Raw genomic sequence first — 18,011 nt, 5'->3', positions numbered from 1 at the left:
GACAGGGCGCATTGGAAGCAGCAGCCTGTAGGTGTGAGATGGAGCTGCCGCTGGAGCAGAGCTTGAAGCTGCTATCCTGGCCCGCTTTCCCACACTGGGGTCAGCCACACCCTCCTTCCCTTCTTGCTCCTGACCAACTGTGTGCATGCAGCCTGCTGTAGCTACAAAACTTCCTAATGTGGCCACTGCTGCAGCAGGGCCAGAAACCAGCCAGAGGGAGGCAGCTGGGATGGTGAGCGGCCCTGAAACAGCCATGTTGCATCACACAGAAGATGCCATTGATGGCAAGGCACACCCTGACCTCAGAGACGCTAAAGTGGGAGAGACGAGCAGTTCAGAATGGAGAGGGGTACAGAAGGTACCCAGGGGCCCTGCCTTTCCTGCTAGAGCTGTCCTGGCTCAGACGTCCCACTTTCCCATTCCTTTCTCTTTTCCACTCACCTCCCCACTTACAATTGTGCACACGTAGAAAAGCACGGGGGCTTCCCAGGTGGCTCAGTGGTAAAGAACCCACCTGCCAATGCAGGAGACAAGAGATGCAGGTTCGATCCTTGGGTTGGGAAGATCCCCTGGAGGAGGAAATGGCAACCCTGCTCTAGTATTCTTGTCTGAAAAATTTCATGGACAGAGGCGCCTGGTGGGTTACAGTTCATGGGATTGCAAAGAGTCCGACATGACTGAGTGACTGAACACACAGAAAATCAGAGAACTAAAATGCATAGCTTGGTGTCACTAACACTCATGTGACCACCACCCAGGTCAACAAAACAGATTTCTACTGGTACCCCAGAAGCCCCTTTTCTGTCCCCTGCCAATCACTACTTCCAAAGATATCCTTCCCCAAGATAACCCGATGTTCCTTGTAATTCTTTTTTTTTTTTGCTTTTCTTTATACTTTTACGATCTAAGTTACATTCTTAATCAATATGGTTTAATTTTGCTTGGTTTTTGGACCCTCTATAAATGCAATCATATAGCATGGAGTATTTCACTCCATAGTATAGCTGGGAGATCCATCCATGGTTCTCACCATGGATGTTGGTGAGAAGCATTTCACGATACCACGGTTGCCATCAGGAAGCTCCTCTGACATCTAACCCAACTCTTTGCTGACACCTCCCTTTGGGCCCCATGACTCAAGTCTCATCTGAGCTAGAGTGAAGCTGAAGGCATCTTTTGGTTTGTTGTCCTGGTTGTTCTATGTAACAATCACCTTCATGCTCATTGCCATATAGTTTTTCATTGTAATAACCTACCACCTTCCTGCTCTTCACTTGTTCCTCCAGTCACTAAGTTGTGTCCAACTCTTTGCAGCCCCATGGACTATAGCCCACCAGGCTCCTCTGTCCATGGAATTCTCCAGGCAAGAATACTGGAGTGAGTTGCCATTTCCTTCTTCAGGGGATCTTCCTGATCCAGAGATTGAACCCTCATCTCCTGCATTGGCAGGTAGATTCTTAACCACTGAGCCACCTGGGACGCCCTTCCTGCTCTTCACCCTTCCCCCTGGTTTCTATTTCAATCAGTCCTCCACAGAGTAGTAAAATTTTGGTCCTTAACCTGCCCCCAACCCCTTAAATCCATTTGGAACACCCCCTCCACTGCCATGAGGTCAGAGCCCTCACTCTATCCAGAATTCCACACGCTAAAAGGATGATCTGTTTTTCACCCCAACCGGACAGGGTGCCAGTTTTGAGAAAAGGGTCCACACCGTTCTTTCCACCCCCACCTCTTCGGCGCTGAGGAACACGCCAGGTTTGTGTCAAGTGTTTTACACGTCTTTGTTGGCTGATCGTAGGATCCTGGGGGTTAAGTGGTACTTGTCACCATTCCCTTTGTGCGTGTCTGTGGGTGTGAAAATGAGTAGGAAGCGGGTGGGGGGCATCAGTGATTCAGGCTCCCCGGGCCACCTGCTTATTAACAGTACTGTTCACACAACTGATGGTTTCAAACATATTTGTGGGGGGATGAGAAGGAGAAGGGGGTCCCTAGGAGTCAACTGAACACACTGGCTACTTCTCTAGAAGGGTCTCGGAGGCAGCATGGTAGCAGTAGGCAAGGACAAAGAAGAAGGCCTCTAGGGACTTCCCTGGAGGCACAGTGCAGGGGGCCCGGGTTGGATTCTGGGTCAGGGAACTAGATCCCACAAGCCCCAAGAGTCTGTGTGCCGTACTAAAGCTCCTGCATGCCACAGCTAAGACCTGGTGCACCCCAGAGAAGAACAGGGGCTCTAGAATCAGACTGCCCGGCTTTGAACCCTGGTCTCTCACCAGCTCGAGACCCTGGGCTCTAGTGTCAGCTTCTCCTTCTGTAAAGCGGGGAGAGCAAATACACCTTCCAAAGGTTGTTTAATAACAATCAATGTGTTAATATTTGAAAGGTGCTTAGAAGGGTGCCTGAACACTCCATGCTGCTGCTGTTTAGTCTGTGAGTCACGTCTGACACTTTATGACCCCTTGAACTGGAGCCCGCCAAGATCCTCTGTCCATTGGACTTCTCAGGCAAAGATACTGGAGCAGGTTGCCACTTTTCCCTCCAGGGGATCTTCCCGACTCAAGGATCGAACCCACGTCTCCTGTTTGACAGGTGGATTCTTTACCACTGAGCCACCTGGGAAGCCTAGCTCACTCCATGAGTGTTTGTTAAGTAAATCAGTAACATAAAATAAACCTGCTGCTCAGCGCAAGTAGCTCTCTCTCCGGGAAAGCCACAGCTTGTTTTTCTGAGGGCAAGACCCCAAGCAGCCCCTGTGTGCATGTACAAATGTGCTTTCTTTTCAAATAGGTTTATTTCCCTGACGCCGGGACTGCACCAGCCCCTGGGTATATATGATGGGGCATTTTCTGCTAACCTGCCTTCAGGCTCCTTGAGGGATGCTGTGGAGGTGTAAATCTCCCCTGGCCATTTTCAGGTGGAATCTTTATTTTATTTTTTAGTGTTTGGCAAGTGAGATCTTAGTTCCCCAACCAGGGATTTCTCTCTTGAACTCATCTGCCTCCCTATTGTCCAACCAGAGAGCAGAGACTGTCTTCCAGAGCCACACAGGGTCCAAAGCACCTGCCCTCGCCTCCTAACAGGGCTCACCGCCACTTCCTGGAAGCGGACAGCTTTTTGGAGAACTCTGAGCACTTAAAGAGCAGAGAGTACCCTGTGAGAGTACTTGACATGTATTCTGATTGAATTCTCAAGACATCAATGAAGTAGGCATCATTATTCCCATTTTACGCACGAGAAAACTCAGCCGAGAGGGTTAAAAACTGGCTCCAGTTTACACAAGGGGTATGTGGCAGAGTCAGGACTCACACTTCCTGTATTTTTTTTTTTTTTTTTTTGCTGCTGCCTCGGGTCATCATTGCCGTGTGCGGGCTTTCTCTAGTTGCAGTGAGCAAGGGCTGCTGTCTAGTTGCCGTGCAAGGGCTTCTCATTGCGGTGGCATCTCTAGTCGCCGAGCATAGCACTGGGTGCGTGGGTTTCATTAATTGCAGCACACAGGCTCAGTAGTTGTGGCTCTTGGGCTCAGCTGCCCTGCAGCATGTGGAATCTTCCCAGACCAAGGCCTGAGCCCATATTTCCTGCATTGGCAGGCAGATCCTTAACCTCTGGATCACCAGGGACGTCAACCCCCTGCATCTTTTTTATCTTCTCCTGTATCTTTAGCCATGTCCACTTCACCTCTGTCAGCCACTGCGCTTTTTAACAACATATTGATCTTCACGATATATACGTATTATTGCCTTCACTATATGAAAAGGAAATTGACATCAGAGAAGTTAATTGACTCACTCAAGGTCATGTAGTAAGTAGAAAATGGAGCAGGGCTCAATCTCAGGTCTGTCTGCCTCCACAGTCTTTCTACTGCACAGGCTGCCCCAAAGGTCCCACAGACCAACAATCTCCAGCCCTCAGCCCTGATCGTGTGACGTGCTTCCTGTAGGAGTCATCTGAACAGATATGTCCCCACCCTGGCTGCCCGTCCCTGGACATGACTTGTCAAAGGACCTTTTGGAATATGATGCTCAGTCCTGGATACACTATGCTGGACATGTCTGACCAGGAAGACGGGCGAACCCCCTCCCCTCTATTGAGTTGCCAACCCCCTGCAAGTGTGTTTGTGTGACAGCACTTGGTTACATCATGGGCTGACCATTCGTAGGATATGTATGATTTATTCCCTCAATTAAATGACCAGTCCTAGGAGTGCTGAATTCATCTCTCTCACCTGAAGCTCAGGTGTTAGTGGACAGATGTATTATTTGGAACTTAGATCACCTTTCTCCATAGAAACAAGTTTTTTAAAATAGGTAGTTTTCTGGGCTAGCCTTAAAGACTGATTTGGTTGAAGATCTGTGTTCTGGTGGAGAGAAGCCCCCAGGATTCAGGACGAAAAAATGAGAGATCTTCCTGTGCTTTCAGGGAACAGAACTAGACCCAGGAAAATGCTGAGACTAGTGAGCACAGACTTTCTCAGCGTTTCCCTTTCTGTGCTCCATTGACTCTTCCCAGTCCCTCCTGTGACGAATCCCTGGATCCTTATGCTATCCTCCCATCTGCTTCCTCAATCAGAGGCATCCAGCCTTTAGGACTTTACAGTCAAATCCCCTGCGGTGATGTTCATCAAGATGAAGATAAACCTTTCGTCAGATTCTCAAAAGGGTCAGGAGAAGCTGAAGACAATTGCTAGGAGCCTTTCCTCTGGCACCCCATTCTGGCCTACCTCCTCAAAATGCTGTGCTTACAGATGCTCTGATCTTCATCTTCCACCACTAATAAACACTGGCACTCTTTCCCTGAAACTGATCCTGGTGGAGTGGGTGTAGAAAACCAAGCTTCTGGACTAATTCATACCTAAGCTATGAAGGAGTGATGGCCTCACCGTGGGCATTCTGATAGGATAATTTTAAATGAATCTCTGATGAGTGAGATTTCAGATAAGGCGATGAAATTACAGGAAAAAGTAATAGATAATATATGCTGGAGCAAGAATGGTGCAGTCTCCCTAAGCTATTTTTTTGCTTTTCCATGTTTTTTCACTCCACAGTTTCCCTAGAAGTGTCGATTTTTCTCTCTAGGTTTCCAAGGCAGAGCAGATTACAGGGACTTTCAGAGGTAGCCTGCAGGTATTTGTAGCAGCAGCTGTGTCTGTTTCAGGACAAAGGACCTCCGCATCCATCATCTTACTCTATCCTTGCAACGGTGCTATGAGCTGGATATTGTGGCTCCCATTTTACAGCAGAGGAAGCTGAGGCTTGCTGAGGTCCAGCAATTCACTGCAGTTCTGCTGGCTAGGCACAGGGGGCATGTGTGTGTGCGTGCAAGCTCAGTCGTCCCCGACTCTTTGTGACCTCGTGAACCAGAGCCGGCCAGGCTCCTCTGTCCGTGGGGTTTCCCAGGCAAGAATACTGGAGTGGGTTGCCATTTCCTCCTTCAGGGGATCTTCCCTGACCCAGGGATCGAACCCAGGTCTCCTGCTTGACAGGCCGACCACTGAGCCACCTGGTAAAATTCTTTACCACTGAGGGGACAGTGAGACTTAAATCCAGATCTTGTCTCCAAGTACCATGCCTTTTGCATAAACTGTCTCTATCTGCTGTGTAGGTGGGTGTCTGACAGGGGCAGATGCCCTCTTTCTTTAGACTTCATGCAACGCTAGGCACACGGAAGCAGGCAAGGATGTTTGCTGAGTGATTGAAGGCAACACTGAGGTGCAGAGGCAATCGACTGACTCTCTCCTTCACAAGCCCTCCTTGGCCGGGAGCCTGCATGCAGGGCACATGCTGTACCTGGGTGACTTCCAGCAGGGATGAGCCCAGCATGTGAGGCTCCAGCCCTGTGGGTGAGAACAGCTGGGAACCGGACAAAGAGTCTCAGAGACAAGAATCATGAGGTATACACCAACGTGTGCAGCAGTATCACTCAGAGCCAAGAAGGTGAAACCCAAATGTTCATAAAGTGGTTTCTCTAACACAATGGGATATTCATACACAGAAATGAAGCACTGCCATGTATTACAAGAGGGTAAACCCTGAAAACATCACGCTAAGTGAAAGAAGCCAGCCACAAAAGATTCCATATCATACAATTCCACTCATGTGAAATATCCGAAATCAGCAAACCCCTCAAGACAGAAAGTAGACCACTGGCTTCTAGCGGTGCGCAAGTGATGGCTAATGGGTACAGGGTTTCTTTCCAGGGTGATGAAATGTTCTAGAATTAGACAGTGGTGATGATTAGACAATTTTGTAAATATACCTAAGGCCTCTGAACTGTATAGCTAAAGAGTGGATTTGATGGTATGTGAATTACAGTTCAATACCCAAAGAATCAAGCAAGGAGGCCCTTGGTGCTTTTGTGCACTCGGGTTTTGTGACTGCAGCCAAGCGTATCTGAGGGCCCTGGAGCAAGGTCGTCAGCTCCGTGGGGTGGGGGCAAGGTGGCAGCAAGCAGAGTGCAACCCTGGAGAGATGTACACCTGGCTGGTGGGTGCAATGGAGGCCGAAGGAAGAGGAACGGATGAGATAGTCAGGCAGCCTCACTGTATCTGAAAATGAGGGCCAGACTATCAAACCCCACACCTGTCCCAGGATGGGGCTCAGCGCCTTGACTGAGAGTTGGGGTCCCCTTTTACTTTCCCTAGACTTTGTGTGGGAGCCAAGAGATGCTGCTGTTTCTTGAGCCAGTGGAGAGGCGGTACATCCTAGTGGGAAGAAATTCAAGCCACACAGACCTGGTTTCAAGTCAGGTTACCTTTTTGGAGCCTAGTTTTGTAATTGGTAAAATGAGGATGGTAGCACTACTCCCTCCTAGGATGACTGGGCAGGTGAAATGAGACGATGTAGAAAGAAGCTTAGCCCGCACCCAGCAAGCTGCAGAAGCAACTGGAGTAGGGGGGGCTATGTTGGTGGTGGTGGGGCCACTAGGGCTTGGTTTCCTCTCCAGGATCCCCCCATAGTGAAAACATTCTGTAAAGTGGCTCCTGTGCCTGGGTGGCAGCAGCAGAGAGCAGTCACATTTTTTGATGGAAATGAGCAGAATCACGCAGGCAGGATGGTGGGGGGAAGCTGTGATCTGGACCAGAGGGGATGAGGGCAGAAGTGGGGACTGGGGAGCCTGGGAATAGCAGCACCCCCCTGCCTCCACAGAAGGGATCCTCTGCCAGGGTTTCCCACCCGATCTGGATTTGCAATGAAATGATCGCTTCCAGCAGGAATTTAGCTGCTTTCAGCCTGAATGCAACAGCAAGAAAATCTCACTGGAGCAAGGACCTAACGGATGAAACCATCCCAATCTCACAGTAGCCTAAGAGCAAAAAGGCTCGGGAGTTGAGCCTCTATCTCAGGAGCATGCTGTCATCTGAACACATTTCCAGAGCTGCAAGTGCCATGGGACAGCAGAAAGGACAAGAAGTCTCGGACACAGGGCGAAAGGAATGAAAGAGTACCAACTTCCGCCTGAAGGAAAGAAGACAACAGAGGACCAGCACCTACAGAAGAAGTTCTGATGATTGATGGCTACTAAACAAGTCTGCATATTATACCGTGCTCTCCCTTCCTGCTGTCAGCCATCAGAACTGCTGTCTACATCCTGAAAGCTTAGGATGAATAGCTTACTTGTAGAATGTTCATTAGCCAATTTATCTGCTTATCAGGAAGATAGCATTTTTTGCAATGCCTAGTTTATGCTACTTCTCTGTGTTACTATAATTATGGAACTTAATTAACTATTCTGTAAACCATGAAATATGAGTGCAAAAAGCAAGAGTTGTTGCTAAGAAAACTAAGTGGAGTGCTTTGGAAAGACTCCAGAGTCAAATTTGCTTAAAAGTGAGATCAGGTAAGACAAGCGAAAGAGACTGGGATATACAGTAAAAGTCTAAAAAGACCCTACAGCCAGATTACTTCCCCAAAGCTGAAGTTCTTATTCCATTGTAAATAAAAATGAAATTTATAGATGCTATATTATAGGAGAAATGTGTGCAAGTAAAAATGACAAACTTCAATGAGAAAATGACCTTGTTCCTATATCAAAACATTAGCAAACAAATATACATCTTTTAAATCCAAATAAAATGTGTCTTTCTTTGACTTGCCTGCACACGTGCTCAGTCATGTCTGACTCTTGACGACTCCATGGACTGTACCTCACCAGGCTCCTGTGTCCCCAGGGTTTCCCAGGCAAGAATACTAGGGCAGGTTGCCATTTCCTACTCCAGGGGGTCTTCCCACCCCAGGGAGTGAACCTACATCTCTTGCATCTCCTACACTGATAGGTGAATTCTTTACCACTGAGCCACTGGGAAGCCCACAGTGGAATATTACTACTACTACTACTAAGTCACTTCAGTCGTGTCCGACTCTGTGCGACCCCATAGATGGCAGCCCACCAGGCTCCACCATCCCTGGGATTCTCCAGGCAAGAACGCTGGAGTGGGTTGCCATTTCCTTCTCCAATGCATGAAAGTGAAAAGTGAAAGTGATGTCGCTCAGTCGTATCTGACTCTTAGCGACCCCATGGACTGCAGCCCACCAGGCTCCTCCATCCATGGGATTTTCCAGGCAAGAGTATTGGAGTAGGGTGCCGTTGCCTTATCCGAGTGGAATACTGCTGCTAAGCTGCTAAGTCACTTCAGTCGTGTCCGACTTTGTGCGACCCCATAGACGGCAGCCCACCAGGCTCCACTGTCCCTGCGATTCTCCAGGCAAGAACGTTGGAGTGGGTTGCCATTTCCTTCTCCAATGCATGAAAGTGAAAAGTGAAAGTGATGTCGCTCAGTCGTATCTGACTCTTAGCGACCCCATGGACTGCAGCCCACCAGGCTCCTCCATCCATGGGGTTTTCCAGGCAAGAGTACTGGACTGGGGTGCCATTGCCTTATCCGAGTGGAATACTACTTAGCCATAAAAGTGAAACAATGCCATTTGCAGCAGCATGGTTGGACCTAGAGATGATCATACTGAGTAAAGTAAGTCAGAGAGAGACAGATACCAAGTGATATCCTTTATGCATGGAATCTAAACTATGGCACAAATGAACTTATCTACAAATCAGAAACAGACTCACAGAGAGGATAGATCTGTGGTTGCCAAGCAGAAGTGGGGCTGCAGGAGGGATGGGTTAGGCGTTTGGAATCAGCAAAGGCAAACTATTATACGTAGAATGGATAAACAACAAGGCCCCACGGTACGGCACAGGGAACTATATTCAATACCCTGTAAACCACAGTGGAAAAGAATAGGAAAAAACATGCATAGGTATAACTGAATCACTTTGTTGTACAGCAGAAATCAACAACATTGTAAATCAACTATAATTCAATAAAATAAAATTAAAATGTATCTTTTTAATGGTTGTTCCTTTCTTCAACAAACTTTTCCAAATAACCAATCAACAAATCAGTTGCCTTGCACTGGATAGGACAACATCTACCGATATTGAGATCTGCCCTTATCCATACCTTTTCTACCCTTCCTTCCTAAAACTGAGCAGCTACTATGTGTCTAACACAACATTGCCACAGAGCAGTATTCGCCAACAACTGTATAGAGTGGTTCCTCAAAGCAACAATGAAAACAAGAGTATGACTCAGAGTGACCAAATGTCTGGGGAAAGCTTCAAGCCACGCACCCTCTTGCAAATTCATGAAGCCCTCTAGTACACTAAGGGTAAAGAAATAAGCTAAACTTCATATAATCCAGATTTTCCTAAACCTATTTCATCACGCTACCCTTTCTTGGGAGCAATACCTATAATATCCTGTAAGATACACACTTGGGGATCGATCAGTGCTTTGGGGCCCATAGAAGAGGTATCATATATGATCCCTATTGAGGAATTTACAGCTGAGTCAGACATAAAACATGTAGACTGGACACACACATGTACACACCGAACAGACAATAACAGTTAGTCAACGCATTCTTAGGATCAAGTGAGAATCAGCAGCTATCACGGATGAGAACAGATCAGTCAGCTACCTCTACATAACTTTCACAAATGTTGAGTCTTAGCCTAAAAACCCTGCCCAGCCTACTCTTCTGGAAAGTTCAAAGAGAATTCACATTTCTTAAGTGCGATTGTATGTCAGGCATGGCTCTTTATATATGTTATTTCATTTAATCTTCACAACTGTGGGAAATGAGTTACTACCTCCTTTTTCAAAGAAATCGAACGAGTGCCCAGCTAGTGGAAGGCCCTCAGTTCACACCTCTGTCTGGCTGGCTTCAGAGCCTGTCTTCTTTTCACTGTGCCCTGTGACCAAGAGCCTTCACAGTGCCTTTCCTGAGCTGGTGTTTAGCGGGGGCTGTGTGTCTGCCTGTATCTGCAGAGCCAGCCTTGGGCCTGAAGAGGACAAGCTTGTCATGCTGAGTTACTAGAGCCCAGACTTCTCCCAACCCTCTTCCTCCCCCTCATCCAGAAGTTCTGAGTTCTTGACTTTAAAGGCCAAAGGGTCACTCCCTTGTCCTCTCTCCATGGCCTCTAGGGGGAAGACTTGCTAATGTCGAGTGTTTTATCAACAGTATCCTCTCTGAGTGCACTCTGAGCTGCAGAGGGCCTGGGGTGGGCGACAACCTCACTCCCGCAGCTCAGCAGGCCCCCTGATCATTCCAGGTCCTTCTGTAGCTCTAACCTGGGTCCTTCCTCCCCCTCTGCTTTGCTCAGCTGCTCTGCTCTCTCTCGTCTGTCCGGCTGGAGGTGGCAGTGGAGTGGAAGGCAAGGACCCTGAGCTATGGAAGGGGCTGGGCAGCAAGGGCTGAGAGGCAGGGATGAGAGGCAGGACATTGACCTGAAGTCCAAGGTCAGAGGGCAGGCACAGCCAGGAGGGATGGATACTGTGACCTTCTGCCTCAGGCTGAAGGCGTAACTCGGGGGGTGGGGCAGCTGCCATCTGGGGGTGGGAGGCAGCTGAGGTGATGGGAGGCAGTAGGGGTGCTGGCCTGGATGCTGGGCTCCTGGGCAGTGGGGTGGGGACTTGTCTTGCAGCCTCCTCTCCCTACTACACTTGCGTTTTCTCCCCTGAAAAGCGAGGTTGTAGATGTGTTCACAGTCTTCAAAAATACACTGTGGGGTGGGGACAGGGGAGAGAAGTCAGCTAACACTTTTTAAGACCCAGGGCGCCAGGGCCTCCTCACTCATTTCATTCCTTCGGCATGATCTCCACAAGAGATGAGTGTGGCCAGACCGCAGAGGATTGAGGGAAATCCTAGATACGAAGTCATGCTTGGTTGTCTCAAAAGCCCACACGTTCCCACCATTCCCACTGCCCTACAGTTACACATTCTCACAGCGGGACACAGGGGGCACCTGCCATGGCCGGGGAGGTTGCCTGGGTGCCGCAAACCTGGGTGTGACAGGCCAGCACAGACACAAAACCTCCCCTACTGAAGCCCTCTTCCCGGGGTGGGGCGGAGGGCTGGAGCTCAGCACAGACACCAGGGTCTTAGGGCCGCCACAGCCCTCTGCTCTCTTCCCGCGTGGAAGAGAGAGCAGGCAGGTGACCTGGGCACCCCCACCACGAGCTCCAGATCCTGAGTTAGAGGAAGAGGCTGGGCCTGGCCCTGGCTCCCTGGCTTCTTCACTAGGCTCTGGGCATCTCTCCAACCTCCTCTCCTCACCTTAACCTTCAGCCTTCCAGCTCCTTCTTTCCAAATTTGGTTATTGTCTGTGCCCAAGGTGCTGCTTTCAAAATGGGCTTCCTCAGCAAAGTGCTGGGGCGGCCCCATGTCCCCAGAGTCTGGGGGAGGGTGTGGATCTGATGGTGGACGCAGAGCTCCAGCCGCATCCAGCACCCCAGAGCGATGCTGGCCATCTGCTGGGTGGGCAGGCCCCCTGCTTCCGGGGCGGAGATCCTCAGTTCAGTTCTGTTCAGTCGCTCAGTCATGTCCGACCCTTTGCGACCCCATGAACTGCAGCACACCAGGCCTCCCTGTCCATCACCAACTCCCGGAGTTTACCCAGACTCACGTCCATTGAGTTGGTGAGGCCATCCAACCATCTCATCCTCTGTCATCCCCTTCTCCTCCTGCCCTCAATCTTTCCCAGCACCAGGGTCTTTTCCAGTGAGTCAACTCTTCTCATCAGGTGGCCAAAGATCCCCAAATCCTGGGCTTGGGCCCCATGGCTTTTGGAGGCTCTCCCATTTCAAATAAAGGGCTGATGATTAAGTAATTAGTTCCCAAGATCCACTGACTTTCTCTCCTCTCTGAACAAAGAGCCTCCCTAACTCCTGGTTCTTCTCCCTACTTTGCCAGCCAATATGCCTACAGCCCTAAGCCTGGTATTTATCTCCTGTCTGTCTATTACTGCCATGCCAGGCCAAGAGCTGGCAGACCACTGGGAGCCTGCCTGTGCTTGAAGATTCTGCCTCCCCATCCCAGACAGACAGACAGACACACACACACACACATACACACACACACTCAGCCCAGGCAGAGTCACTGGCTTTATTGCTCCAACCCTTGAATGAGGCAAGAAGGTCACAGTTTTGAAGTCACTCCTGATACTCAACCCAAGGCCTGTCTGTTGCAACTTACCGTGCACGCAGACACAACCACCATCCTGCTCGGTGCACATGGCAGGTTTTTTATAAACCCACGCCCCCCACAGTGGAAGCTCAGAGTCTTAACCACTGGGCCACCAGGGAAGCGCCTATAAACGTTACTCTCTCTCTCTCTTTTTTTTTTTTTAGTGAAAAAAATTTTTTGGCTGTACCACGGCCTGTGGGATTAGTTCCCCGATCAAAGATTGAACCCAAGCCACCTGCCTTGGAAGTGCGGTGCCTGAACCCCTGGGCCATCAGAGAAGTCCCCCATAAATTCTACTATTAAACCTCAGGCTGCATCATCATCTCATGGAAGAGAGCCAAGAAAACGACTGCTCTGCATCTCTGAACTGAGCTGGCTACCTGATGCTAGGGTTTCAGCCTGGGCTGCCCAGTTCAGGGAGGGGATGGGCTTAACCATGGCTCGCCAGTCCACGCTTCCTCTGGCTGCTCCGACCAGAAGGAAAGGGATGCACACCCTCTGCTCCCCGCCCAGCACCAAGGACTCAGGAAACAGAAGAGTTCTCGTGGAGAATCAGCATTTTCTTCCACGGGAGAGGACAGGGGTGAGCGTGGCTCCTGCAGGAGCAGTAACCACGGCCCCGCCCCCACAGAATCCCACTGTTCATGAAACAACACTGTCCTCTTGCCCACTACTTTACTCTCTTCAGAACGTGTCCATCCCCATTCCCTCATGGACGTCATATTCTTTTGAGGCAGTAGCCACAAGCGCTGGAGGAATCTCCAGCTTTAGGTCCCATTTAAGCCTCCCTCTACCCTCGCCTCTGGAAGATGGTATCCCTACAAGAGAGCCTCTCTCTGAGGTCATGCCCTCTGCAGATGTGGGAATCATGGGCTGGTGTCCCAGGGCTTATTCATACCCCACACTGAAACTCCACACCCCATCACACACACACTCACCATGAGATGCTGGAAGAGCCAAGAACGCATTATATTGGTGGCATGCTTGGGCAAGACTCCTCGTTTGTTCTTGGACTTCTTATCCTCATTGTCCAGGAGGGAGGTGAGGTCAAGGTTAACCTTCAGGGCACGTGGAGAAAAAATCAGCATCAGCAGCCTGGCAGGCCAGCAGCTAGGGACCTGTTGCCATAGAGACGGCAGGCTCTCGCTGCCAATAACCCTATCCCAACTCATTCTGAGGGTCCAGGGGAGGTCACCTTTCCTGTCATCTGGCACCAAACCCCTCAGAGAATGGGAGAAGGGAAGAAGGAGAGAGAAAGAGGAGAAGGAGGAGGAGGGGAGGAGGGGTAGGGGATGAGAGAGCAGACAGAGGAAACAGGCTCATGCAGAAGGTATGGGAGAGAGAGGTTTGCCATAAACCGTCCAATGGTCGTTAGCATTTCTGGGGTACATGAGCTTTTTCGGAGGGCTTTCCTATCCGTTACCATGGTCAGCCCTCACATCAGCTCTGTAGGCTGGTGGGGCCATGGGCAGCTGATGTGAGTCCCTCTTCTACGGAGAGGAACTCGGAAGTTCAGAGGGATCAGCTGACCTATCCAAGATGGTGGAGCCAATGTCAGCTCTCCAGCTGGGATAGATCTTCCCATCCCAGCCCGGCCTCTGTGTGTGCCCTCTACGCCACTGAGCTACAGACTGGCTCAGAGTGCAGAGCAGGAGGAGGAAGTGTAGAGTCCCTCCACGTGACCCCGAGAGGCACTGAGATCTCAGGAGCCCACCTCTTGCCCGTCAGGTGGGGGTGATGATATCTCTCTGGGGAATGATGAGAGGCGAGGGAGCTAGCGGCTGAAAGCACCTAGCAGGCGACTGGGCACGGTGCCCTCCCCCACGCCATGCACGTGTGCATACACCTGCACTACACACACACACTCACCTGTGTGTTCTGGATCTGGATGGCTCCCTGGGGGATTGCCTGGGTGACCACCTGACCCTGGGAGGTTACCATGGTAACCGGCTGGTATAAGGCTCCACCTGAGGAGACAACCAGTTTTGGGGTCCCCTGCCATAGGGATGGGTAGGAGTGAGGGCAAGCAGGGCTCCCAATCCACTTGGCACTCACGTATAAACACTCTCTACTCTGGAGGCCTTCAGCCCCTGTGGGGAAGGGGTGGGAGGGGATGGGGTGCAGAGAACAGAGTCTCTGTGTGTTTGCGGGTGGAAGGGTCTTTGGTGGGACTCATGAGACTCCGACCCAAATTCGTTCCAAACCACCAGCATCGCCAGGTCTTGCTAATGATCTGTAAGCTTACGGAAACTCAGCTGGGAGCCCCTCCCTTGCCAGGGGGCACCCCCTCCCACATCCTAGGACACTTTGTTCAGTGTCTTGCCCCCCACCAACCCTGGAATTCCCTCAGGACCACCCACTCTCCTCCCAGGGGTGTTCCCCAGAATCCCCTGCACAGACCTGACACCACTTGTGAGTTGACGGTTGTCATGGCGATGTTGCCCTGCTGGAGCGCTGAGGCTGGGACCACAATCCCCTGGGGGTTATTGGAGACTCCAGACATGGAATTGGGGGAATTCTGCAGGAGGTCCTGGCAGCAAGGGAGGTGTGGTTTGTGACAGTGTCACTAAGGGCTTAGCTGCCACAGCCCCAAATTCCTCCTCTTCCCTCCCGCCTCCTGCCTTCCTGCCTCCCGCCTCCTGCTCCTGCTCCTCCCAGACCCAAATCCAAAAGGCGGTTCTTCCTAGAAAGTGTGAGTAAGGAGGCTCAACCTTACAAGCAACCAACCAACAAGAGCCATCGGCTGACCTATTCCATTCCCCCGTGAACTTGAGACAGAAATTATCCCCCACAGTGGCGCCCACCTTGGCTGCACCGTGGAAGCTGCAGTGCTGATGCCTGGGTTCCATTTCCAGACATTCTAACTTAATTGGTCAGGGGTGTGGCCAGGGCTCTGCAGGGAAAGTGCGTGTTGAAAGCTCTGGGTGACTCGGATGTGAAGCCAGGGCTGGGAACCGGACTTGACCTGCTTAGCACATACTCATCCTTCACCCGCAGCTATCCCCAGGAGCCGCCTGCCACCAAGGGCCTCGCAGCTCAGCATCCGTATCACAGCGTTTACGACACAAAGCTCCACACAAAGCAGCCTCCAATGTACTATCTGTACTTAGTTCAGATCTGCTGTATCGTGGCTACTAAACTATTTGTTAAATAATAATAAAAATAGCCCGCTGTCCTCTTCATCACCTATCTTCCAGGGCATCCCATAGGAGCGTCCGCTCAGCTGGGGGCACATTTCATCGGCTCCCCCTGCTCCTTAGGCCCCAGCACGGAGCCCCTGAGGAGGCTCACTCTCCACGCTGTCACCTGCTGGCCCCTTTCCTGCAGACAATTCAAAGCAGCTAAGGGGCCTTTTTTTTTTTTTTTCTGGCACCCTCATCATTGCCACCTAAGAGATGGGCAGAGAGTGCTTGGACTCTGACGTAAGTGGACAGGAAGCAGGCTCAGCTGAGGGCCTCCAGGAAGGGGCAGTGAGGCCTCCCTTCTTGGTCACCGGGCGCTCTTCTCCGCTAGGGTGGGTTTGTGAGGAAGGAACTGACTGTGAGGGTTGGGGTCTCTAGGTTTCGTTTGGAGAAAGCAAGGCAGGCATGAATGGCGGAAAGTAAGGGAGCCTGAAAAGACCCACTGGGGTCACTGAGCACCCCCCAATCACAGTTGTTCCTGTGAAGACAAGACTTATACCAGGTAACTTGCTGGCTAGGATGGTCATTTCCATGCCGAAGGCCTGGAATCACGGGCCTGACGCTTTTAGGATTTAGACAGGAAAATGGTTAAGAAAAGGGACAGCAAGGTGATCAAACCAGTCCATCCTAAAGGAAATCAACCCTGAATATTCATTGGAAGGACTGATGCTGAAGCTGAAGCTCCAATATTTTGGCCATCTGATGCGAAGAGCCGACTCATTAGAAAAGACCCTGATGCTGGGAAAGATTGAAGGCAGAAGGAGAAGGGAGTGACAGAAGACGAGATGGCTGGATGGCATCATCGACTTAGTGGATAGGAGTGTGTGCAAACTCTGGGAGACAGTGAAGGACAGGGAAGCCTGGTGTGCTGCACGCGGTCCATGGAGTCGCAAAGAGTCAGACATGACTGAACATGACCATGGTTAAGAAAATCAGGGGGAAAAGAAAGCCCCCAGCTCCCTAGCTTTGGTTTAAGGACTGGACGAGCTTAGACCATCAGATGCAGGAAGATAGAGAGCATGGAGCAAGAAGTGTGTGCCTGGAGCAAAACCTGGAGCCACTGCCTGAAAATCTGGAGCCACAGACCAAGAAGACACATCAGGGGCCGGGGGACAGCCGTGGCGCGTCACTTCCCAGACCCTAGCTCCCAGGAGCTGGCTGAGCCTTGCAGGTGGAGGCAGTTGGTACAGACAGTTTCACTCGATTCAGCTGCTTACCCACCCTTGGCATCTTCTCCAGAACCACCTTTTTTACCCTCCTAGACTGTCCGGCCCAGGGCTGAGGAGATCAGGCTATAAATAAGCAGCCATGGGGCTGGAGTCTGGTTGCCCCTCCTCCATGCCTGCGCCTCCCATCTGGCTTCTGATGGGGTGGGGTGGGGGAGGAGGCCTTGCTTCCCCACTGGGCTCACCTCTGCGGCTGTGACCTTGGGGAAGGGAGGAGGGGCCAGCTCCTGCCTCGCTTTTTCCTTTCTGGGATCTGTGAGGGCCTCCCCGCCAGTGAGGTTTATTCTTTGAGCAGGACTCTCAGCCTTTCCATTTGGACAGCTCAAGTGTAACACCATCTGACCTGCAGAAATCTAGAAACTGGAAGGGCCCTTACAGCCTGAGTATTCCAGCTCCCTGGGGTACAAACGAGGAACTGAGGCTAAGAAACCCAAACCACTTGCTCAAGGTCCCCCAGGTAGGTAGCAACAACAAGGTTAGGCCACAGCCTTCCTTCACCCACAAACACTGCACACCCACCCCAGGGCCAAGAACTGGGCAGAAAGGCGCTCCTGGAATCACAGGGGTTCAATGAATATGAGCAGGTGAGCAGATAAAAACAACCCAAACCCGGACATACAGAGGCAGCATGGGGACCCAAGGAAAGGATGGAGGATTAGGAATTAGCACCTCATGGCTCTTTGGCCCCATGGAAACCCACCCCAGTATTCTTGCCTGGAGAATCCCATGGACAGAGGAGACTGGCAGGCTACAGTCCATGGGGCTGCAAAGAGTCAGACACGACTGAATCGACTCAGCATGCACTCACAGCCCTTCAGGGGGCTCCTTACTTAGAAGACGTGTCTGGCCCTGTGTTCACACCCAGGAATCCTCGAAGCCTGCCTCTTCAGCTTGCGTCTGCTCCGAACTTGAGCTCCCCTCGATCCAGCCTCCCAGCCAACCTTTCTCCCATGTTGTAAACCAGTACTGAGATTATAAAAAGCTGGGACAAACTTGAAAATTAAAAAAAAAAAAAAAACCACAACTACTTATTTATTTTATTTGACTGTGCCAGGCGTTAGTTGTGGCCTGCAGGGTCTTCAGCT

The 18,011-nt window shown here is 50.9% G+C and overlaps 1 protein-coding gene across 3 annotated transcripts in view; it reads right to left on the bottom strand.

Annotated features, from left to right (window-relative positions):
* PKNOX2 (PBX/knotted 1 homeobox 2) overlaps window positions 1-18,011 on the bottom strand; it is a 296,941-nt gene that overhangs the window by 8,824 nt on the left and 270,106 nt on the right. For 2 of the 3 annotated variants that reach the window (XM_069566572.1, XM_069566573.1), the window contains exons 8-10: window positions 14,919-15,048; window positions 14,388-14,485; window positions 13,457-13,576 (exon numbers count right to left, since the gene is read on the bottom strand). The exons of the other annotated variant lie outside the window; for it this stretch is intronic. In XM_069566572.1, the coding sequence (XP_069422673.1) occupies window positions 13,457-13,576; window positions 14,388-14,485; window positions 14,919-15,048 (348 nt within the window). The remainder of the gene's footprint in view (window positions 1-13,456; window positions 13,577-14,387; window positions 14,486-14,918; window positions 15,049-18,011) is intronic. 3 annotated transcript variants of the gene reach the window in all.

Source organism: Ovis canadensis, chromosome 21 (assembly GCF_042477335.2).
Source record: "Ovis canadensis isolate MfBH-ARS-UI-01 breed Bighorn chromosome 21, ARS-UI_OviCan_v2, whole genome shotgun sequence".
Classification (NCBI taxonomy): Eukaryota; Metazoa; Chordata; class Mammalia; order Artiodactyla; family Bovidae; genus Ovis; species Ovis canadensis.
Note: the sequence above shows the minus strand (reverse complement) of the source record. Positions and strands in the feature narration are given on the sequence as shown.